Raw genomic sequence first — 24,463 nt, 5'->3', positions numbered from 1 at the left:
CGGCTTGTCACCAAACCCAGATCAGAAAGAACCCAGTGGGAAAAAAGCCAACCAGTTGGCTTTTGAAACAAACATGCACAGTGTTTTCCCACCGCTTGAAAAACAGGTTTAAGGAGAGAAACTGATTTTGAAAGAATGAAAAACCTATGGCTTTTTTTTTTTTTTTTTTTAAAGATTTTACTTATTTATTCGGCAGATAGGTAGAGAGCACAAGCAGGCAGAGTGGCAGGCAGAGGGAGAGGGAGAAGCAGGCTCTCTGCTGAGCAGGGAGCCGGACGTGGGGCTTGATCCCAGGACCCTGGGATCACGACCCAAGCCGAAGGCAGTCGCTTAACCGACTGAGCCACCCAGGCGCCCCTGGCTCTTTGTTTTAAACAGCAAGAGAACTGAAAAAAGAAGTGATCTTTACAAGCATGAGTTTATTCTTTAGGTTTTTACACACCCACAAATAGTGCTTTTATGGCAGCTCTACCCAGGAGCCAAAAACAACGTAGAATATGTACTCGTATCACACATGTAACACTTAGAGGAGATAGAGGGAAACAGTATGAATTTTAAAGATTGGTTTTTCAATGATTCAGTGAGCATATGGAAATTGAGGATAATTACAGAAATAGCTATTGAACTCTAAAATAAAAACATAAATTATATAAAAATAAAAGGGTAAAAACCATCTCATTTAAAAAATGAAAACAAAAAACAGTGGCTTATCACGTCTCTGCTAGTTAGTAACCAAATGAAAATGAAAAGGAGTCAAGTATTATCTTTTCCATATTTAAAACAAAGTGGTTCTATCCTTTTCACAAATAGGCAGCTGTAGGTCCGAAATGGAAGCCGGGATTTGGGGTTCTGAACATCTCAAATATTTTACTGCCTTGTGTTAATGGATTCTTCTTTGTAACACTAAGAAATTTAAGTTTGCTTGGAGACGAAAAAAACAAGAACTGGATGAGCAGTTAAATCAAATGGGATTCAGTCACTGGGACAGTTACAAATAGCACCAAATGAGAACACACAAAGAGCTTAGTTTGAGGGCAAGCATGTTAAATAAAGACCAAAGAAGAGGACCGTTTGAGATCTTTACAACAACCAAGTATTTGGCCAAATAGCCTAGGTTTGGCAAGTACAAGGGTAATGAGTTAGTGAGTTAATGAGAAGCTAGACTCAAATTAGCTCCAACTTGATTTACAAATTAACAATACAAAATGATTTTTTTCTATCCTTTTCATTCAGAAGAAAATGTAAACCATATTCCTACCGCTAGTGTGAACTTCTGATGTTCCCTGCCATATTTTTGGTTAGATTTTTAAAGATAAGTGGTAGCAGATGTTTATGTTATTAATGTGACCAATACATTAAATTTCCAAAGAATAGAATTAGATTTAATACTAGGTTATTACTCACAATGACTCAGCATAAATAGCAGAGATCCCACAATTGTCCCCAGCCCTGGGATCACAGAGTAGGACAATTTAGTGACCATTAAATGAAAATGAATTATGAAAAATGCCATTTCCAGAATGTCTTTTTCCCCCACTACATTCATTTGGATTTTTAAAAAAGTAGACCTCAAACTTTCTCAAATTTTAAAAAACTTCCAAAATTTGCTATTAATTGATTTCAGATGTTTCTTTTGACAGTAAAACTACTTTTGTTAACTTCTGTAAAAAAAAAAAAAAAAGTCAATACTATGCCATTTGCTAAGAGGGTGGCTGAGTCTTTTTTGTTGTCATTTTTTAAAGCATTTTAGGTTGTAATCCAGTGTTCATATAATGGAACTAAAGTTCCTATAAGGAGATAATAAATTTGGAACATTAATGATGTAATTAGACCTTTAAGTGAAAGTCACAAAGAAATCTTATAAAAATGACTTTGTGTGTTAAACTATGTCAATATAATGTCACTTGATTTTGTTCAACAACTGGTCAAGTCAGAGAAAGGTAATGAAAATAATGAAGCTACTGTGACTGAAACCAGTTTGACTCAAGGGGGAAAAAAATTATGTGTATGTTAAGTCTTCAGCCTATCAGATCACTCTACATACACTCAATACTAAAATACAAATTCTTCACAAATCACAACTCTATCTCAAATGTTCTTATATGTCCTATGCTGTTTTTTCAATTCTATCAAATTGATAGCTTTACAACAGAATTTCTTTTATTTAAAAAATACTTAAATCACTATCCCACAAAATGTTCAGAAACACAGGTAACTATAGAAAGTCAATGTGCATATACTGCTTTTATTATTATAATTATGGTTGTTAGCTGAATGAGAACAAATAATAGCTAAAAAGTTTTCAAATGATAGAAAAACACATTTGGGTAAGTTATGACACAATTTTTTGAGTACATACACAATAGAAATGTTTTGTTTTTTTTTTTTTTTGCACCAACTGTAAAATGCAAAGTTAACGATAAAATCAGGGAGCTGAAAGGTCAAAAGGGGCCTTAAACATATTCACTATCTTTTAAATTTTAGACAAAGGAGCTGAGAATATAGAAAAAAAAAAAACAACCCAACATTTACACCATAACAGTCTTTTTTTTTTTTTTATGACTTCCAATTTTAACTCTTTTCTAAAAGCATTAGGGGCGTTGAGACCCTTATTGTAGATTATGTATCATCTCCTCTTTGGCTATGAGGTGTGTAGTTTTGTTAACTAGAGACATCAGTGAGTTCAGTTTCTGAGACCAGTCATTTAATAAATTATTTGGATCCTTGGGTCTCTGGAAGTTGATAATTCCTGCCAACCTGTCTACTTTAGCAAAGATGGTCTTGTTAACTACTAGATTCGAAAGAAAAGCTTCTGACTCCTGCAAGAGAGAAAGACAATTGGATTAAGACAGGATAATTACAGACAATAAAATTTAAGGAAAGCATTTTCTAAACTCTTTACCTAAGAAAATGCAGGACTAAAATTCACTATTCATAGTTAGCAACTGTTCACTTCCCGTAATAACATACTATTTTACTGTGAGTCTAGGAACGAACAGACTACGAGTCTACCCATGTCAGGGTGGAGTTTGAATCAGTCTCCCTGCAAACCCAACACTGCTGATAACTGCAGACAGCCAGCCTGCTGCCAACGGCAACTGGGTCCACACTCCTGGTCTACAATGCTTCCCCCTAACCATCATACAGATAATTTGTTTCCAGAAATGCTGGGTTACCATATACGCTCTGCCACTGATGACTCTGTAGTCAAGAACAAGACACTTTACTTCTAAGGACTCTGGTACCCTCGTCCAGAAACGTAAGCAGCTAACGCGCCAACCAAGGATCAAACCTTCGACCTCTAACATCCGTGATTCTTCTTTTTTAGCTAACCCGAAAAACTCTGTCTGGTGATAGAAATGGCCTCTGGATTACCTCACTTGACCCCTGCCTCTGTGGTGGTACACATGTCACCAACAGGAACCCATACCTGCTCCTCTAACAGGACCTGGGACCTCTCTCTGCAAGGGAAGTGCAGTCAAGTCTCCCTCCCATTTTCTATGGCTCATTTCTGGGAACCGAGACGTATTCATTATAGAAACATATACCCTGCACTGCAGATCAATCGGTGTAAAACTACCTTATTGAAGTGAAGACTTTAACTAGGACACATAATATTAATGTAACTATAAACTTGATATTTAAGCTATTTTTTGGTATTCAAGATAGCCTGGAGAAACTTTGTCACCTAAACTTAAATAATAAAACAAAATTGATTTTCTCATTCAATTTTTACAAGTCAGTTGATATTCAAAATGACTGGCTACAAACAACTCAAACTACTTACATCAACAGACAGATCGAGAAGCTGAGCCATCCTCTTCATTGTTATCCTCGTGTAATACTTGGCCATTATTCTAATATTCTGGGGAGAGGACAGAGGGCATGAAGGACACACAAGTCATCAGTAAGGCTAAAAACCCATTTGTTTTCATATCCAAATACGTCTATTTTATTTTTTTCATATCCAAATAGGTTTAGTTAAAATGTCAGATTCAGAGCTTTTCTCTATAGCCCACCACTGGAGTGAAACTGGTTCTAAACTTCAGTAACAAAGCAAAATTTAGATATTTTGGTTTCTGCAGTTATTTGTAAGTTATTCTGAATACTTTCCACAACTCTTTTAAATATATATAGTCAAGGGCGCCTGAGTGGCTCAGTCAGTTAAGCATCTGCCTTTGGCTAAGGTCATGATCCCAGGGGCCTGGGATCAGCCCTGCATCAGGTTCCCTGATCAGCGAAGAGTCCGCTTCTCCCTCTGCCCCTCCCCCCACTCATTCTCGCGCTCTTTCAGATAAATAGAATCTTGTGGAAAAAAATATATATAATCAAGACGTAGGCTTATCTTAACTAAAATAGTGGTTAAAAACTTTAACTGTACTGGGACGCCTGGTTGGCTCAGTGGGTTAAGCGTCTGCCTTTAAGCTCAGGTCAATTCTCCCTCTGCCCCTCCCCCTCTGCCTGTGTGCACTAGCTCTCTCTCTAATAAATAAATAAAACCTTAAAAAAAAAACTAACTGTACTAAAAGGTTTTTGCTAAACTTTAGAATCTAAAATTAAATTTTAATAATTACGACACAAAGGCTCAGATTCAAAATATGATTGAGAGCATCTTAAAACACCACATTATCATCATTATAACTACTTAAAGGTAAACTGAAATTAAATTTCCTTTTCACTGGGAACAGTTCCCTTTATTATTCTTTTTAAAAAAGGATTTATTAATTTATTTTAGAGAGAGAGTGCGGGGGTGGGGGTAGGGGTGGAGGGAGAGGGAGAATTTCAATCAGACTCCCTCCCTGTTGAGCTTGGAGCCCGAAGTGGCGCTCAAACCCACAACCCTGCGATCATGACCTGAGCCAAAATCAAGAGTGGGACGCTTAACTGACTGAGCCACTGTTCCTCCCTTTATTATTCTCTACGTTATTAACAAAACAACAGCATTCATAGGAAAAATGGGGAACAGTGGGGAGAGAAAATAAACTGATCTTTGAAGAAGCTGTCCCTCCTCCTGTCTCTATTAGGGTCCATGGCCACACCAACTTCTTAGGAAGAAGGACAATCATTCTAGACCCCTTTTCCTTCATCCCTTAAATGTAATCAGCGACCAAATTCTATTGATTTTCTTTCTTAAAATAATTCCACCCCATCTATTCTTCAATCCCTCAGCTACTGCCTTGACTGACACCCACAAGGGGCATTCACTCAGTCTTCTCAATTCTATTCCCGTCTCTCCCCAAAATCCATCCTCCATGCTTACTGCCAGAGGGGTCTTTGTAAGATACAAGCCTGGTCACTGTCCTCTCAGGTCAAGGTTTCCACTACTGCAGTATATAAATTTTGTTAAGCTCCAGACCCTTTCCCTATCTACGACTTTCTTCCTCACCGAGCCCTGTTCTTGGAGGCGCTTCCGTTCCCTGCTGGTGTATCTCCACGTCCCTGCCAGACTATCGAATCTGCCTGCTCACTGGGTACTCTTCTTACAAATCTTACCTCCTGTGTCAATTACTGTAGATCTAGCCTGACCTTTTTTTTTTTTTTTTTTAAGATTTTATTTTTAAGTAATCTCCACACCCAACATACGTAGGGCTTGGACTCACAACCCCGAGATGAAGAGTCGCATGCTCCAGCAACTGGGCCAGCCAGGTGCCCCCTTTTCAGGTAGAACCAATCAACTCTCTACTTATGCTCCACTCCACGTGATATCTATTTGTGCCCTAATATCTAGAATACTTTTATTTATAAATGCATCTTTCCCTATGACTTATTTTTAAGCTGTCTGAAGGTAGGGACCATGTCTTACTTTGCCACGTGTCCCAGGACTTTGCACACCGTCTGGCACATAGAAGGCTCACAATAAATGTCTGTTATGTGAGTGAATGCTGAGATAATTCAATTTATAGTGACGCCAAGAAGATCAAAGATCAGGTTTAAGACTTGTTACCCGTTCCCAAAACTATCAAGCAAGTATCAGAAAGAACTCCTTTCACCCACAACCATCCCCCACATTCTTAAGAAATTCCTTCTGGTTTATATGCTATAAAATTTTGGATTTTTTTTTTTAAGATTTTTAAGTAATCTCTATACCCAACGTGAGGCTCAAACTACAACCCCAAGATCAAGAGTCACATGCTTTACTGACTGAGCCAGCCAGGTGCCCCTAAAATTTTGAATTCTTGAGAGGTCCCCTCAAAATAAGCATGCTAAAACACAGGTGTTTTGTTTTGTTTTTCTGAAAAGCCAAAAATGGGGGGATAGGGCAGGGGGAAATAAGAGGGAGAAGATAAGCTGGATATGGTTTTGGAAATACACAATAAACATTCGAACGACAAATTTACATCATTACTACATTGGGCAGAGCAAAAAACAAAAACCCTAAAGTGAAGAATTAAAGACATAACCTCCAAAAAAACTATATTTGACTATCAAACTTGAAAAATAAAAGTTTATGCTCAAATTTGCCAGTTTACTTTCAGATTGGCATCTCTATCATGCCAGATTCTTACATGTTCAACAACTCTGTTCTTCAAGTCTTTCCACCTTCTTTCACCTTCCTCTGTAGAACCAAAAACATCAGTTGCCGGACTCTCAAGAGACCCTTTTCTTAATTCCATTCCATAGTCTTCAACAAGTGTGGACCAACGCATCAGCTCCATTGTGGTAAAAAGCTTTAAAAGATCCCTGTAAATTGTATAAAACTTAATATTCCAAATCTGTAAAAATTAAGTTTCATGTACTATAACAGCAAATGTTCAAATATCAACAAAGACTGTACTTATAAATTTTTATTTGTAGAACAAAACATAAGTTGATTATTATTTATTTTACCTACTTTACTACCATTTTTTCCACAGTAATTCTGAATGGAGCATTCCCCTGCTTAACATTCTGCTCCCTCCTGCAATGTATTTTCCAGCTTCTGGAATAATTAATGTAAACTTACCAATGAGACAGATAAAAGAAAAACAGCTTTTAATAAATAAAAGCCCACTCTGCTTAGGAAGTGTATACTTCCCACTCTGCTTAGGAAGTGTACACTTCTGAAAATCACAAAGCCCCAAACTAAGACTAAACTTTATCATATGGTTAATTAACCAAAAGCTGCTAAAGTGAGCTTGAAATGCAACTTCTATTTGATAAACGGCTTATTTATTTATTTTTTAAAGTAGGCTCCACACCCAGCATGGAGCCCGACATGAGGCCCAAACTTACAACCCCAAGATCAAGACCTGAGCTGAGACCAAGAGTTGGACGCTTAACTGACTGAGCCACCCAGGCGCCCCTTGATAAGTGGTTTGGAATGAAGTGTGTTATAACCTCATTAATTTCTAATGCAGCGTGAAAAAAACATTTCACTACTCTATGAACTCTAATTTTATTCACCAATACAATCTATCAGTAACCAAATTAAGCAGGTGGACACTTAGGTTAACCTATTTTCTTTCAAAATGGTGTTTCTGCTGAGATGTACACTACACTAGCTAAAAAAGTTACTTACTTGTATTTAGGAATTTCTTCTAACTTCTTGTCACCACTTATTCGGTGAACCAAATCTGACTGTTCGTTGTCAAAAGGAGCCAAAATCACATAGAGGACGACACTTTTCAGAGCCTAAAAATGTTGTATAACACAATGGATTACAAACAAGCTTAGAAACAAAGTGGAAACTGGCAGGAAAAAATCATGGGAGAATTGTCTATATTCATGTTTGATATTATACTCAAGTCTTAGGGACTAAGCATCCCACCAAGCTGCCCTTTACAGTGGCTTCCTGTCACATTAAGTTTCTCCAGAACAATTACAGTAAATCTTTGCTAACTTGAATTACGACCTGGGCTGACATTTTTTGGTGCCAGATGTATAAGGAAAAAGTTCTTGTAACAAGTTATTATAAACATGGAATATACATATAAACCATTTGAAACAGTTTTGTGAAATAATTTTCCAAAATAATGCTAGGTCTTTTACCTATAACCTTTGTTAGCAAGTGACCTGCTATACATATTTTATTTTAAAGATTTTATTTATTTATTTGTCAGAGCACAAGCAGGAGCAGCAGGCTCCCTGCTGGGCAAGGAGCCCGATGTGGGACTTGATCCCAGGACCCTGGGATCATGACCCGAGCCGAAGGCAGATGCTTAACCAACTGAGCCACCCAGGCGTCCCTATTTTTCAAAAGATTTTATTTATCTATTTATTTAGAGCATGCTCACCTGTGTGCAAGCACAAGAGTGGGGGGAGGGGAAGAGGGAGAGAAAGAATCTCAAGCAGATCCCAAGCTGAGTGCAGAGCCTGATTGTGGGGCTTGATCTCACGACCCTGAAATCATGACCTGAGCCGAAATCAAGAGTAGGACTGCTTACCCGACTGAGCTGCCCACGTGCCCCACTTTTAAACAGTAAGGCTACATTCTTCAAAAGTGATAATTTAGAATATTGTCACAATTCATTTCAATCAGTAAAGATAAACTGAATTATCAACACACTGAATAGAAAGCAGCACCACACCACTGCATATAATTACTGAAGTTAAAATAATTTCAAAATAAAAAATGCAAATTCTTGCTAGTAAGTATCAATGTCAAGTATAAGAATATATTCTCACCTGTTGCCACTTTTCACTTTCTGCCTGTATACAGGGAGTATCATATATTGCTCTGTAGTGCTTACAAATAGACAAATAAGATCCCTCATGTTGATCCAGCTGAATCATTAAGTTATAATATTTCAATTTTAATTTCTGAAAAAAAAGTTGATAAAATAAATTGGGGCTTATGGGTTTTTTCCAAACACTTCTAAAGTAAACTTGCAGTAAGAAACACGCTTACCTCTGTATTTTCTTCCTGGAAAAATTTGGTGTTAATTTTCTTGCTGATGATTTGTGTACGAATGTAATCCTTCACAGCTAGGCAGAGCCTCATTTGCTCCAAGATAAACTCCACTCTCTCCTTCTTTTCCATCGACCCGTAGGTTTCCACCTAGCAGAGTAAGACCCCAAATAAGTTTATACTTGGTAATTTCTAAAAACTGCAAAATTAAATGTCTGAAAATATTCACACTTGTCAAATAGTAAGAACCTTCTCGCACACTGGGAGAGTGCTCCTGATGATACAAAAAGGTAGTTTCCTCCAGGAAATTACAATTAAAAAATTATATAGGAAAATCGGTATTTTTTTCTTCTGGCATAAAAAGTTCTGTGAATTTTAGAGGTGCCTGGGTGGCTCAGATGGTTAAGCATCTGCCTTCGGCTCGGGTCATGATCCGGGGTCCTGGGATCGAGCCCCACATCGGGCTCCCTGCTCAGCGAGGAGCCTGCTTCTCCCTCTCCCTCTGCCTGCTGCTTCCCCTGCTTGTATACTCTGTCAAAAATAAATAAAATCTTAAAAAAAAAAAAGTTCTGTGTATTTTAACATATGTATAGACTTGTGTCATCACAATCAAGATAGTTCTATCACCCCAAAACAAACTCCCTCATGTGCCCCTTCATAGTCACATACCTCCCCCACTCAGAATGATCTGTTCCCCATCACTACAAACACGTCTTTTCAAGAATGTCAAACACAGAATGTAATCTCTTGAGACTATCTTTGTTCACTCAGTATAATGCTTTGAATACTAAGATTCATTTAAGTTGTTATGTATATCAATAGTTCATTTTTTTTTTAAGATTTTATTTATTTGAGAGAGAGAGAAAGAGAAATAGAGAGCACAAGCCGGTGAGAGAGGCAGAGGGAGAAGGAGAAGCAGACTCCCCCCTGAGCAGGGAGCCGACGCGGGGTGCAACCCCAGGACCCTGGGATCCTGACATGAGCCAGAGCAGACACTTAACTGACTGAGCCACCCAGGCGCCCCAGAAATTACAATTCTAAACACGAAAAAAGATGTCACTTGCAGGCTTTCTATTTATATTAACAAAAAATTATAGAAAAAAGAGGTGCTAGTCTTTTTAAAATTCAGATAACAAGGCTGGTATGACTTCTAACAGATGTAGAATGTAGATTTACAGTAAATATACAACAGATACAATATAGAAAATCAATTATGACAAATACTATGAAAAACTTTTTTTTTTTTTTTTGAAGATTTTATTTATTTATTTGACAGAGAGAGACACAGCGAGAGAGGGAACACAAGCAGAGGGAGTGGGAGAGGGAGAAGCAGGTTTCCTGCCGAGCAGGAGCCCAATGCGGGGCTCAATCCCAGGACCCTGGGATCATGAGCTGAGCAGACGCTTAACGACTGAGCCACCCAGGCGCCCCACTATGAAAAACATTTTTAATTTAATATTTGGCATACACATACTGCAAATGAATTTATAAAATGTAGAATGGTAAAGTGGACTGAAGGCTATTTCATTACTATTATTAGGTCTGAAAAAAGTTTTTATTTCATGATCTTTGTAATTTTTTGTTAAGGAAAATAAAAACTTATACAATGAGCCATCAATGTTTCATTTATGTATCTTCACCCACTCTCCATGTGTCAATTACTTTGAAGCAAATTTCAGACAACATGTCATATATTTCAGTATGTCTCTAAAAGATAAACTTTGAAAAGTTATCTAAAAATTCCTTATATCACCAAATATCTAGTCAGTCCCCAACATCTATCTTATTTAATTAGATCAGAACCCAAATAAGGCTCATACTTTGCAGCCAGTAGATAAGTTTCTTATGGCTCTTTTTTCCTTGCCATTTATTTGTTGACAAAATCAAGCCAATCCTCCTATAGTTTCCTAGAGTCTAAATTATGCTGATTGCATCCCTGTGGTATCATTTAATAGGCTCCTCTGTCCCTAGTATATCCTGTAAACTGGTAGTTAAACCTAGAAGCTTTATATAACTGAGGTGAATTTTTTTGGCAAGAATATTTCAGAGGATGTTGAATCATGAGGCACACAATCCTCCTGGTTGAAAACAGAGTTTGAAGGCAAAGCTATGGAGACAGTAGAAAGATCAGTGGTTGCCAGGGGTTGGGAAGGGCAGGAGGGATGAACAGGCAGACCACAGAGAATTTTTAGGGCAGTGACATTATTTTATATGATACTACGTTGATGAACACAGATCATTATGCGTTTGTCAAAATCTGCAGAACACACAATACGAAGAGTGAAACTTAATGCAAACTATAGACTTTTTTTTATTTATTTGACAGAGAGAGAGACAGCGAGAGGAAACACAAGCAGGGGGAGTGGGAGAGGGAGAAGCAGGCTTCCCGCTGAGCAGAGCCCGATGTGGGGCTCGATCCCAGGACCCTGGGATCATGACCTGAGCCGAAGGCAGACGCTTAACGACTGAGCCACCCAGGCGCCCCCAAACTATAGACTTTGGGATCACACGTCGATGTAGGTTCATCAACCCTAACTAATGTACCACTCTGGTAGGAGATGTTGGTAGAAGGGGAAGTTGTGCATGTACGTGCGTGTTGCAGGGGGAGGGCATCAGGGGGCACATGCGAACTCTTTCTGTACTTGCCACTCAACTTTGTTGTGAACCTAAAACTGCTCTAAAAAATAAAGTCTTTTAATTAAAAAGAAGAAAAGAAGTCTGAAGCCAAACAGAACTAGTATGAATCTGAACTCCACTTCTTGGCAATGACTTATTAGGCACATTACTTAATCCCTTTGAGTTTCAGTTTCCTTGGCAGAAAAATGGGGATAAAAATAGTATTGTATATGAACGGTGAAGAAGATAAAATGTATAGAGAACACAGGACATGGTTAAAAAAAACAACAAAAACAATGCATAGCACACAGGATCCCCTCAGTGTTATTTTTTCCCTTCCTTTAGCTAAAATGGCACATGACTGAAGCAATTTAATTTAATGTGGAAAACTTGATGGACCAAAATTATTAGGAAAATTTTGAGTGAGTGCGTCTATGGCTTTTCTCAGATTTCTTAGTTCATTGATGTCTCATTTTAAGATCTCTCTTAAATTTGTCCTGAAACATGGCAAATTATGAGGCAATTTTTCTTTGTGAAAACAATTTAGCCTAGAAATTGACCATCAATCAAATATTCATTTAGAAGGAAGCTAATGATTAACAGCAAATCCCTAAGGCATACATAGTACATGAATTACTAATTTTATTTACGTTCTAAAGAGAATGAAAATTTTCAAATAGCACAAAATCAAGACTAACGCATCAATTTTACCTTTTCTTCAAAACTTTTTTTAGCAGTTAGTCACGACCCTAATGACATAGTTTTCAGACACCTGAATATCAACCTTACGCTTCCCTGTACTCACTTTTAGTCTTGGTGTTTTTGAAAAAGTGATAAGGTGTCAAAATAAGCTACTTCCACAAGAAATACTGCTGACTAAATATAAAGATTTTCACTTCTAAACACAACTCCTTACCTGTAACTCCTGTAAAATGGAGGCAGCCTCTTTCACGTCACCGTTTTGCTCTTTTATAGTTGCTAATGTTTTAGTCAGTCGAGCACGCTCAATTTCAACATAAATCTACAAATATGAGAAATTTATATTATCAAAATTCCCATGGAAATGTGTTAACATTTTAAAGATAGAGTTGAACTATTATTCAAACTAAGCCTAACAGTACTTATCCTGCAGTTATTGTGCACTTTATCTAACTCCATGTACAAATATAGCTGTGTGACATTTTACATTTCACAATCACGAAATTTTTTTTAATTTATTCCTTTCAGAGAGAGAAAGAGAGTGTGCGTGCGAGCACACACATGCTCATGCATGCATGCCCAGGGAGGAGGGGGAGAGGGAGAGAGAGAATCTAGAGCAGACTCCCCGCTGAATGCAGAACCTGACTCAGGGCTCGATCTCATGACCCTGAGATCATGGCCTGAGCCAAAATCAAGAGTTGGACATGACCAACTGAGCCACCGAGGCACCCCACAATCACATAATTTTTAAGAAAAGGTCTCTATGAAATATAATCCATATTTTGTAGCTTTGCTTCAAGAGCCTAAATATGAAATCATTGTGTTTAATGAATAACAGAACCATAAGCTACATTAAATAGTACAGAAAATAGAACAGTGCCTTTAAAAGAATTATTTGAAGGGTGTCTGGCTGGCTCAGTTGGTAGAGCATGTGACTCTTGATCTTGGGGTCATAAGTTCAAGCCCCACATTGGGTGTAGAGCTTATTTTAAAAAAATAATAAAATAAAAATATTTGATCTTGTTAAAGTTATCAGCATTTTTTGCAGATATAAGTAATGTTAGTGGATTTATAATTTCCAACAAATTAAACATCAAAAATATAACTATAGCCTAATGGAGTCTAGGGAACTAATTTTCATGCTGCTTAGGCTTGCTTACCCCTTTAGCCTTTGTTCTGCAGCAACCCCTTTCCCCACTCCACCCCCAAAACCTTAACTTCTAAGAATAACAAACTACTTTCACTTTCCTAAATGTCCCATGTCTTTCTTTCCTTTTTTTTTAAGGATTTATTTATTTTAGAAAAAGAGAGCATGGGCACGAGTGGGGGTGGGGTGGGGGGAGGGACAGAGGGAAAGAGAGAGAATCTCAAGCAGACCCCTACTCAGCAGGGAGCCCAACATGGGGCTGGATCTCATGATCCTGAGACTGTGACCTGAGCCGAAATTAAGAGTCAAGACACAGCACAGTGACTCTTTTTATGATGGCTCTCTTTGAGGAGGCAAAGAACGGTGTTCTCAGGGTTGCAGGTTCAAGCCCCATGTTGGGTGTAGAGATTACTTAAAAAAATAAAATCTTGGGGCGCCTCGGTGGCTCAGCTGGGTGAGCATCTGACTCTTGATTTTGGCTCAGGTCATGATCTCAGGGTCATGAGACTGAGCCCCATGTTGAGCTCCACATTCGTGGGGAGTCTGCTCAAGATTCTCTCTTCCTCGCCACCCCCCCAACCCCGCACACTCTCTCTAAAATAAATAAACCTTTTTTTTTTTTTTTTAAGATTTTATTTATTTGACAGAGAGAGACACAGCGAGAGAGGGAACACAAGCAGGGGGAGTGGGAGAGGGAGAAGCAGGCTTCCCGCAGAACAGGGAGCCCGATGTGGGGCTCGATCCCAAGACCCTGGGATCATGACCGGAGCTGAAGGCAGACGCTTAACGACTGAGCCACCCAGGCGCCCCTAAAATAAATAAATCTTATTTTTTTTTTTTTTTTTTTTTTTAAAGATTTTATTTTTTTTTTTGACAGAAAGAGAGCAAGAGAGGGAACACAAGCAGGGGGAGTGGGAGAGGGAGAAGCAGGCTTCCCGCTGAGCAGGGAGCCCGATGCGGGGCTCGATCCCAGGACCCTGGGATCATGACCTGAGCCGAAGGCAGACGCTTAACGACTGAGCCACCCAGGTGCCCCAAAATAAATAAATCTTAAAAAAATAAAATAAAATCTTTGAAAAAATTTTACTGAAGTGACAAAGACCTAATAAATATAAGCTAAGTTTTTATCCTCAGATGACAAAAATCTGTCTAGAAAAAAAATATATTTACCTCAGTCACCATTTCATACTTGTCCTTTTTAGAGAAACATAAAATTAGGAGAAAGAAGGGATCAAAAGAAATACAAATGGATTCTGGCAAGACAGTGAAATTTTGAAAATTAAACTTACACTGTGACTATGCTATTAATCTTTTTTTTTTTTTTTTTTTAAAGTAAGCTGTACACCCAACACGGGGCTCAAACTCAAACTCCAAGATCAAGAGTCAAGTTGCCCTACTAACTGAGCCAGCCAGGCAGTTAAAAATAATAATAAATAAATAATAATAATAATAATAATTAAATATAATAATTAAAATAATAGAACTATTATGTTAAATAGTAGAGTGAAACCTTAGCTATCCCAAGCATAGATTTCTCAAGCAGATCTAAGCTAGGGTGAAGAATTAGCTTTATCTTGGATTCATTGTTACCACATGTAAATTTGGGGTAAGATCACTAATTCCTAGAAAAATCTGTATATATCAAGACTGCCACTGGGGGCGCCTGGGTGGCTCAGTTGGTCAAGACTGCCACTGGGGCGCCTGGGTGGCTCAGTTGTTAAGCGTCTGCCTTTGGCTCAGGTCAGGATCCCAGGGTCCTGGGATTGAGCCCTACATCGGGCTCCCTGCTCAGCGGGAAGCTTGCTTCTGCCTCTCCCACTCCCCCGGCTTGTGTTCCCCCTCTCGCTGTGTCTCTCTCTGTCAAATAAGTAAAATCTTTAAAAAAAAAAAAAAAAAAAAAAACTGCCACTATTTAAATATATTCATTTGGGGGTGCCTGGCTGGCTCAGTCGGAAGAACATGTGACTCATGATCTCCAGGTCATTGGTTCGAGCCCCACGGTGGGTGCAGAGATTACTTAAAAATAAAATCTTTAATATATAAATAAATAAATTCGTTTATATATGCAAAGATACTAGAAGGAAATGTACAAAGATAATGGTTGAATGAAGGTGATAATCTATTTTGTCATCTTAAAAAATATATACATACCTATTGATACGTCTACGTAAGAATCTCTGAATACAGAAAAGACAGGACTTTCCACTGTGAGTTACGCCAATGGAAAACTTACCTTTCCTTCTGTAACCATTCGTAGGGTATCAATTAATCGAAGTTTGATTGGAAGGTCTGTGATTTCCTCAACGTAAGTACAGCACTGTTGAACCATTTTTGCAACAGCCTACAATAATAACCATTCGTAAGTAAGATTCATTCCTCATATAGTTAAAAAGGAAGTATTTCATTGATGGAAGAGCTATGTTCAAATCTAGTCTTCCCAAGCAATTCTAGAAATGGAAATGCCTATTAAAAAACATAAGGAGCAGGGCGCCTGGGTTGTTCAGTCTCGCTGTGTCGCTCTCTGTCAAAGTTATCTGACAGAGAGAGAGGCAGCGAGAGAGGGAATACAAGCAGGGGGAGTGGGAGAGGGAGAAGCAGGCTTCCTGCCAAGCAGGAAGTCCGATGTGGGGCTCAATCCCAGGACCCCAGGACCCCAGGATCATGACCTGAGCAGAAGGCAGATGCTTAACAACTGAGCCACCCAGGCGCCCCAATAAATAAAATCTTAAAACAAAACAAAACAAAAAAAACATAAGGAGTGCTTGGCTGACTTAGTTGGTAGAGCATGCAACTCTTGATCTCAGGGTTGTGAGTTTAAGCCCCAAGTTGGGTGTAGAGCTTGCTTAAAAAAAAAAAAAAAAATTCATAGGGCGCCTGGGTGGCTCAGCTCGTTAAGCAACTGACTTTGGCTCAGGTTGTGATCCCAGGGTCCTGGGATTGAGCTCCGTGTCGGGCTCCCTGCTCCGCGGGAAGCCTGCTTCTCCCTCTGCCTCTCCCCTTGCTTGTGCTCTCTGTCAAATAAATAAATAAAATCTTAAAAAGAATTTTTTTTTCCAAATGTCTCTGATAGGAGGCACCTGGGTGGCTCAGTCATTAAGCGTCTGCCTTCAGCTCAGGTCACGATCCCAGGGTCCTGGGATACAGCCCTGCACTGGGCTCCCTGCTGCTCATCGGGGAGCCTGCTTTTGCCCCTCCCCCCTGCTCATGCTCTGTCTCTTTCTCTCTCTCAAATAAATAAAATCTTTAAAAAAAAAGTCTCTGATAACTAAGAAGTACTGAACACCTAGTAATAAACTCAAAAAGGTTAGAAGAACCTCAGATGAAAGACTTTACCCTCTCCACTACAAACAGTGAACTGATTACACAAAAAGGGGTGTTTGAGAATGTCTACTAGAAGGCTTCCTAGATGGGGCACCTGGGTGGCTTAGTTGGTTCAGTGTCTGCCTTCAGCTCAGGTCATGATCTCAGGGTCCTGGGATCGAGCCCCGCATCAGGCTCCCTGCCCAGCAGGGAGTCTGCTTCTTTGTCTCTCCGCTTATGGTCTCTGTGTCCCTCAAATAAATGAATAAAATCATAACTACCTTTTTTTGGAGCCAAGCAAAAAAGCATAGAAGAAGTCGCAAAAGACAAAAGGGGGAAGGGAAGAGAAGAGAAGAGAAAAGCAGAGTTCAACAGCGGCTGTGAACACAAGAAAGCCACAGCCAGCGGATACTGTGACTGAAGAAAAGAGTCAGCGGCAGAGGCAGAGCTTAAGTAGTTCCATCGCCTGGGTGGGGAGGAGAAGCCACAGTCACCCATACTCCCCTCAATAAAGTATGACATTGATGGTCATGTATCCCCTGCCCAGGTTCCTCACCTCCAGCATTCTGTAACATTCTATTATCTAGGTCAGGGGTCAGCAAAACATTTTGGTAAATTTTGGTAAATATTTACATAGTAAATATTTTAAACTCTGTGGGCCACAGGGTCTCTGGGGCAAGAAGTCAACTCCGCCTTTGTAACTACAAAGCTGCCAGACAATGTATAACGAAAGGGTGGCTACGCACAAAAACTTTATTTACAAAGCCGGCAGGTGGGATTTGGTCGTGGCCTGTAGTCTGCAACCTCTAACACAGATTCTGAACAGCATTATCAATTATCATAATCATTGAGAATAATAATTAGGACTCTTTGTCATCAAGAAAATGCATATTTTGTTTAAGATAGCAGAAAAGTAAACAGAATACCTTCTGTCAATTATACCTCAATCAAGCTGGAAAAAAAAAATCCCATGGTATATCCTGCAAACATTTCCTTGAAAAACAGTATTCATATAGCTAAGGTTGAACTTCTAATTATCTGAAAAATTGGCTGTTCAGAGACACAGGAGTTCCAGAAAACGAAGGTTTTATTTTAAAATAGAACTCTTTTTAAAAAATAAATAAATTAATTAATTAATAAAATAAAATAAAATAGAACTCTTTTTTTTAAAATTATTTATTTTTTTAAAATATTTTATTTATTTATTCATAAGAGACAGAGAGAGAGAGAGGCAGAGGGAGAAGCAGGCTCCCCGCTGAACAGGGAGCCCGATGCGGGACTCGATCCCAGGACCCTGGGATCATGACCTGAGACGAAGGCAGACGCTTAACCATCTGAGCCACCCAGGTGCCCCAAATAGAACTCTTTCAATAAGTGCAAGGCTCTGGGACACCTTGTATCTCAAAAAATGATCCCTCTAACACTAATTATAACCATGATTTCTAGAAGGGCGTACAACTTAGTAATTCTAAAAGCTGTGCAAAAACTACATTAACAGAAATCAGATGGGGTACAAGAAAAACAAAACGAAACAATTACATCAATATTCTAATGGTAAGCGAACATCCTGCTGTTCCTTGAAAAAAATACAGGTCATTAGGTAAGTCATGGCTGGAGTGAGGCTTACCCCCTGGGCTCAAGTGACAGACAGTGAATTAGAAACCATTAATTTTAAGCACTCTAGAAAAGGTTATTTTAAGAAAATCATTACTTTCTAAGTCTGGTAGGGCAAAAAGAAAAGTTTTAGGTAAAAAGTAATTATGGGAAAAGGAGAGGCACATTTTGTGTCCTTAAGCACTTTCCAGAGCTAAGGAGACATGTCACAGCGAAAAGAGGAACCCCACTGCAGTCATGGTCCTGCCATTAGCCAGCTGCAAGACTGCCTCCAACTCTTCTTTCTCCAGCAAGCCTCCCTGACAAACCTAATCAAAACCCTCTCTTCCTCCTTTCATGTCTCCTAGGGCCACTCACTGTTCTATGTCATTCACTATATACTGCTGTGTAACTTTTTTTTTTTTTAAGATTTTATTTATTTATTTTTTAGAGAGAGAGCAGACTGGGGGAGGAGCAGAGGGAGAGGGACAAGCGACTCCACGCTGAGTGCAGAGTCTGACACAGGGTTCTATCCCACGACCCCGAGATCATGACCTGAGCCGAAATCCAGAGTCAGCCGTTCAACCGAATGCACCACCCAGGGGCCCCTATGTGTGTAACTTTTAAAAAAACAAATCACCTTGCTAAAGAGGTACTACCGTTACTTGTGATTTATACTGTGCACTGAACTAGAGGTTACCTGGCACATTTCTTCACATTCCAAGAGTCTTACATATAAATGTCAGTTTCTCAATCAGAAAAACAACAGAGGTGAACAGTCCCCTCCTACGAGCTCTAAAATGTTATGACTCTATTAATAAACTGTATTTTTGGATATGTGCTTTGAATGGTACCAGTACGATATAAAACACATATTTTTGTTTATAACCCAGGTTGCCTCAAGACAAATAAATAAGCAGCCCTTTCCAAATTGTCCTACAGAAAGCAAACCTCTTAGAAAATCAGAGGAAGGGGCGCCTGGATGGCTCAGTCGTTAAGCGTCTGCCTTCGGCTCAGGTCATGAACCCAGGGTCCTGGGATCGAGCCCCGTGTCGGGCTCCCTGCTCGGCGGGAAGCGTGCTTCTCCCTCTCCCACTCCCCCTGCTTGTGTTCCCTCTCTCGCTGTGTCTCTGTCAAATAAATAAATAAAATCTTAAAAAAAGAAAATCAGAGGAAGACAATGGTTCATCTATGCCAGTCTCTCAGCCGACTCTATGATGGTCTCTCGCACCACAGAACTGAGCAGTAAAAGGCATATTTAAACGAATTTCATTCATATATACTGGACTGCCTCAAATCTATTAATTTTTTTTTAGACTTTTTTTAGTATATGTGCTGCCGAAGCGAGCACTTTTTTAGATTTTTTTTTAAGATTTTATTTATTTATTTGACAGAGAGAGAGAGAGACAGTGAGAGAGGGAACACAAGCAGGGGGAGTGGGAGAGGGAGAAGCAGGCTTCCCGCTGAGTAGGGAAGCCCAACGTGGGGCTCGATCCCAGGACCCTGGGCTCGTGACCTGAGCCGAAGGCAGACGCTTAACGACTGAGCCACCCAGGCACCCCTTTTTTTAGATCTTATTTTTAAGTAATCTCTACACCCAACGTGGGGCTCAAACTCACAACCCCAAGAGAGAGGGAGGGAGATTTAGATAGCACGAATTATATGCATGTAAACTTATCTAAAAAAAAAAAAAGGAGAAAAACAATTTGTTTTTTGCAAAAAGTAATTTAACCCACTCTAACACTAGGTTCACTTCAGCAGTAAACTAATTAATAAGATGAGATTTCAACAAGAGCACCATATTTCTGTTTTTGGTTCCACTACTACCCTGTTTTATGTTAATACCTTTATTTGAAAGCAAAAAAGAAAAACCTGGAAACTACTCAGGGAACAGCATTTTAAAGATGAGATATAAATGACAAGTGGAATCTACTTGTACAGAGAATCATTTAAATACCTCAAATAGAATGGGGCGCCCAGCTGGCTCAGTCAGTGAGCATGTGACTCTTGATCATGGGGTCACAGGTTTGAGCCCCATGTTGGGCATAGAGTTTACTAAAAAACAACAACCACAACAACTCAAGCAAAAAACAGGGAAAACAGTAAAGAAAATCTAGTTTCCCCAAAACACCAAATGAGAACATAGTCTTTAAACAAAATTAGTCAAAATAATGTCTGAAAAATGGCCTCAGAATAAGTTAAATATTAAATATTTAATAAAAGACATAACTATATAAATTACAGATTATCAATTTGATGGATTGTACACAATCATTTAAAATAATAAACATGATGCACGCCTGGGTGGCTCAGTTGTTTAAGCAACTGCCTTCAGCTCAGGTCATGACCCTGGAGTCCCGGGATCGAGTCCCGCATCGGGCTCCCTGCTCAGCGGGGCATCTGCTTCTCCCTCTGACTCTCCCCACTCTCATGCTCTCTATCATTATCTCTCTCAATAAATAAATAAAAATCTTTAAAAAATAATTAATAATGATTTGGGCTCAGGTCATGATCTCAGGGTTGTGAGATCCACCAGGCTCTGCACTCAGCAGGAGTCTGCTTGAGATTCTCTCACTCCCTCTCCCTCCCCCATCCACCCCACATGCTAGGGCGTGTGCGCATGCTCTCTCTCTCTTAAATAAATCTTTTTAAAAAATAAACACGAAGACGTGGAGCCACATGGAAACAGAACAAAGCTGCACCAACACTCAGCACAATTTTGTAAAAATATTCAAATATATAAAAACTAGAAGAAAAAAACATAAAAACAGCTGACATGAAAATATGGACATAATTTTTAAAAACTGTCTGGAATGTAATGCTGATTTAACAGTAAATTTAAAACAAATTCATAGAACGGTTTTCTAAAGTCCTAATTTAAATGCAAATGTACTCATGAACTCACTTGTTTTAACTGACTCCGTCTTTTTGACAAAAGCATAATATTTTCATTAAGTAAATCCCATTCTTTAGCCTCATAGCACATCTTCACTACTGCAACTAAGATGCGGGATGTAGACACCATATCAGAAGCCTGTAAGAATGAAAATATACTGAAGTTAATGGAGCACAGTTAAATGAAATTAATGATAATTGAGGTTTTCACTATAATCTACTCACAGTGCGGGTCTGTTTCTCCAAAGAGAGAAGGGTTTCAATGACTTCTTGAAGTCTTCCTTCCTAAAACAAAAGATAAAAATGAAGAATGAAAACACTATCACCAACACAAAACCAAATAAACTAGTCTAAAATGAGATGTTTCTGACACAGAAAAGAAAAAAAAATCCATTTTAGAGGAAAAGGGCCACCCCCACTACTATTGTTTGGTTTTCTCCTCTTGGTAGTGCTTGCTTTTCCTGTGGACTCCCTAAGTCAGTGGTTCCTAAAGTAGGGCCCACAAGCTGTTTTTAACATTTCAAAATGCCTAAGAGAAACTGAATATAGAACAATGATTTAACACCTGAAAAAAAGTCATTTTGGATTCTAAATGATCAACTCAGTGTGGTAACCAGATTCTCTTGTTCTGAACTGAGACTCTAAGTGGCACTCACGTGTCTTTGAAGAATAAAAATGGAGAAAAAGAACGATTTTTTTATGACGTCACCATAACAAATACTTTAAAACATGAAGTTTCGAGGAAAAACGTAAAGGATATTTGGTGGTGAAAAGACAAGAAATTTTTCAATGACTTTTTTTTTTTTTTTAAAGTAAGCTCTATGCCCAGAGTGGGGCTTAAACCCACAACCCCGAGATCAAGAGTCGCATGCTCTGCCAACTGAGCCAGCCAGGAGCCCCTAATTCTTCAATGACTTTTAAAGTAAATTATAATTGTGCTTAAAGGAAATAAAGACCACCTGAGAATATCCATACACGGTATGCCAAAGGTCACACTTTTTTTTTTTTAAAGATTTTTATTTATTTATTTGACAGAGAAAGAGAGTGAGAGTTCACAAGCAGGGGGAGAGGCAGAGGAAGAGGGAGAAGCAGACTTGCCGCCAAGCAGGGAGCCCGATGTGGGGCTCGATCCCATGACCTGAGCTGAAGGCAGCCACTTAACCAACTGGGCCACCCAGGCACCCCAAAGGTCCCACTTTTAAGCAGATACTGATCCAAATGGAATACCCCTTTTTGTCAACTGACAACAGCCTCTATCTCTCATATGCAAAAATAAAATATTTTTTCTGGGGTGCACATTAGGAAATGGGAATAACAAAATCCAAATGATATAAACCTAAATGATAATATATCAGGACTAAAATAAGCTATCCTATTAAGAAGCACACATTGTGGGCGCCTGGGTGGCTCAGTTGGTTAAGCGACTGCCTTCGGCCCAGGTCATGATCCTGGAATTCCGGGATCGAGTCCCGCATCGGACTCACTGCTCAGCAGGGAGTCTGCTTCTCCCTCTGATCCTCCCCCCTCTCATGCTCTCTCTCTCTGTCTCATTCCCTCTCTCTCAAATAAATAAATAAAATCTTTAAAAAAAAAAAAGCACACATTGTGGGGCGCCTGGGTGGCTCAGTTGGTTGAGCGTCTGTCTGCCTTTGGCTTGGGTCATGATCTCGGGGTCCTGGGATCGTTCTCTCACTCTCAGTCTCTCTCAAAAAAATAAATAAAATCTAAGGGAAAAAAAACCCAAAACCAAAACAAACCACATTGTGATAAACACAAAACCAGCCCACAGCAAAAAAAAATTGAACGTACTTAAGATATTGGTATTAATAACAGTGAATGAATTAGAAGTGATGAGGAGGGTTTTATTTTGAAATTGGTTTTCTAACTATAAATGAAATTTATTACTATTTATATTTACTTTTTAAAAAAGATTTCATTGTTAAGTATCTCTACACCCAATGTGGGGCTCAAACTCACAACCCCAAGATCAAGAGCCACATGCACCACCAAGTGAGCCAGCCAGGTGCCCTGAAACTTATTTTAATGACATGTATGGATAGTATATGAGTACTACTCTTTTATTGATGAAAGAAACAGTTTTTGAATTAAGGATACAAATAATGTTTCGACTTTTCAAAATATTCTTTCCATATTTTCCAAGATAACGTTTAAACTGTGAATTTTCTATGGAGCAAAAAATATGTACTGTACAGCCATTATTTGAACTTTAACTCTGAAATCTATGATTACTATAATTAAATCTGAAACATATGATTACTAGCATTGTAACGATGTTTCCTATGCAAAGGGGGAGTATCAGTTCTGCAAATTCTATAGATTCATGTGTACCATGAATGCTGACTAAATGTCCATCAGAGGAAAAGAACAAAGAACAAATCCATAAATTCTTCAAAGTTAAAGGCTAATAAATCATAAAAGATCAAAGAATCTTAGAACTGTAAAGAGGAAGATTACTTAATCCGATCACCTCATTTTAGACTATAAAAAGACTAAGGACCAAACAGCTCAGCCACAAAACTTATCAGCAGAACCAGAACCCAGGGCTCTTGCCTCCTGGCCCAATGTTCCCTCCATGACACCAAAATGTAATTAGTTTAAATCACACCTTTGCTTCCATCAAAGTAATTTCCATTAGGGAAATGGTTACTATCTGGCAACAAATGTAGCGCAAAAAAAGTTAAAATGCAAAATACTGTTCATTAATGGTCACCTGTCATTTTTGCAATTACTATTAGTCATGTGACTATAATCAACAGAGTATAGTTTATGGTATTTTAATTCAGAAGTTTTTTTTTTTTAAGATTTTATTTATTTGAAAGACAAAGTAAGAGACCACAGGGAGAGGGAGAGCCCAATGCTGGGCTCGATCCCAGGACTCTGGGATCATGACCTGAGCGGAAGGCAGACGCTTCACCAACTGAGCCACCGGGGTGCCCCCAGAGTATGGGTTTTAAAGAATTGCACTCTATGTGTGAAGGAATCACATAGCACTCTAGAGCCATGGGCTCTAGGTATCAACAGAACATTAGTGGTCACCTTCTCAGGAAGGCATTCTTTTTTTTTTTTTTTAAGATTTTATTTATTTATTTGACACAGAGAGAGAGACACAGCGAGAGAGGGAACACAAGCAGGGGGAGTGGGAGAGGGAGAAGCAGGCTTCCTGCCAAGCAGGGAGCCCAATGCGGGGCTTGATCTCAGGACCCTGGGATCATGACCTGAGCCGAAGGCAGATGCTTAACGACTGAGCCATCCAGGCGCCCCTCAGGAACACATTCTTAATTTAACTCCCCATAGTCAGTGGTTAGTCAGCACTTCCTTCTTTAACTCACAAGCCCCCTGACTTTCTGCTTTGTAATGACTCCAAA

General features: G+C 39.1%; 1 protein-coding gene across 1 annotated transcript in view; it reads right to left on the bottom strand.

Moving 5' to 3' along the window:
- Nucleotides 1-1,637: 1,637 nt before the first annotated feature.
- PSMD12 (proteasome 26S subunit, non-ATPase 12) overlaps nt 1,638-24,463 on the bottom strand; it is a 28,243-nt gene continuing 5,417 nt past the window's right edge. Inside the window, exons 2-11 of the mRNA XM_032429659.1 lie at nt 21,303-21,362; nt 21,088-21,216; nt 15,523-15,630; nt 12,360-12,464; nt 8,828-8,977; nt 8,605-8,739; nt 7,499-7,611; nt 6,507-6,681; nt 3,788-3,865; nt 1,638-2,819 (exon numbers count right to left, since the gene is read on the bottom strand). Of these exons, the coding sequence (XP_032285550.1) occupies nt 2,610-2,819; nt 3,788-3,865; nt 6,507-6,681; nt 7,499-7,611; nt 8,605-8,739; nt 8,828-8,977; nt 12,360-12,464; nt 15,523-15,630; nt 21,088-21,216; nt 21,303-21,362 (1,263 nt within the window). The 3' untranslated portion in view covers nt 1,638-2,609. The remainder of the gene's footprint in view (nt 2,820-3,787; nt 3,866-6,506; nt 6,682-7,498; nt 7,612-8,604; nt 8,740-8,827; nt 8,978-12,359; nt 12,465-15,522; nt 15,631-21,087; nt 21,217-21,302; nt 21,363-24,463) is intronic.

This window comes from Phoca vitulina, unplaced genomic scaffold, assembly GCF_004348235.1.
Source record: "Phoca vitulina isolate PV1807 unplaced genomic scaffold, GSC_HSeal_1.0 scaffold41, whole genome shotgun sequence".
Lineage (NCBI taxonomy): Eukaryota > Metazoa > Chordata > Mammalia > Carnivora > Phocidae > Phoca > Phoca vitulina.
This window is presented reverse-complemented; position numbering and strand designations above follow the sequence as displayed.